A 692-nucleotide genomic window follows, 5' to 3' on the forward strand; every position below is an offset into this window, starting at 1 on the left:
GACAGTGAATTGTGTGGGTGTGGGGACAGAAATATAACTATCCAATACACTCAAGTGATGGCTTGTGGTGATGTGGTGCTTAGAAATTTGTTTACATTAGGAATTAATGCCACATTAGCATCTTCACATGGAGTGGCAGGCTTTGGTGATGCTCAAATGAGCATTTCCTTTCTGTAAATCTGTGTTTAACTTAAGACCGTAAAAATAAAGTTTGGATGGTAATATTTTTCTGTCTTCAGAAGAGTAAGATATTTTCATTTTGTTACTGCAAGCAAGATGTAATGCTTTTGTACTTGATAAAATGTGAATTCTATATAATGGTGTGTTGAAAGGTTATCAAATGAAAAGATAGTTTGTTGTTTTGTAGGTTAATAGTGATTATATTTTTGCTACAGGTTAATAATGTCAACTGGAGTGATTATGCAAATCGAGCCTTCACAGTTGTTGAAGGCATGTTCATTATTATACCACTGGCTGAAGATGACATAAGTGAAGATCCAAACCTAGCCTTTGAACTCATAATACATAAGGAAATCAATAGTTCTCGTAATGCTTACAGGTAAGTTCCAGACCATAGTAAACAGTTTATGGATATTTTGTTGTTGATATCATCTGTCCTTAGGGGGGTTGATTGTATATGATGTAGCTTGGAACACAACTTTCAAGGATGGGAGAGTATACCCCAGTCTGGA

General features: G+C 35.4%; 1 protein-coding gene across 1 annotated transcript in view; it reads left to right on the top strand.

The window, feature by feature from the left end:
• Window positions 1–395: 395 nt before the first annotated feature.
• Window positions 396–692, top strand: part of LOC119593196 (85/88 kDa calcium-independent phospholipase A2-like) — a gene marked incomplete at its 5' end in the record, with an annotated part of 46,224 nt that continues 45,927 nt past the window's right edge. The window contains 1 exon segment of the mRNA XM_037942177.1: window positions 396–559. Within this exon segment, the coding sequence (XP_037798105.1) occupies window positions 396–559 (164 nt within the window).

This window comes from Penaeus monodon, chromosome 31 (genome assembly GCF_015228065.2).
Source record: "Penaeus monodon isolate SGIC_2016 chromosome 31, NSTDA_Pmon_1, whole genome shotgun sequence".
Taxonomy (NCBI): domain Eukaryota; kingdom Metazoa; phylum Arthropoda; class Malacostraca; order Decapoda; family Penaeidae; genus Penaeus; species Penaeus monodon.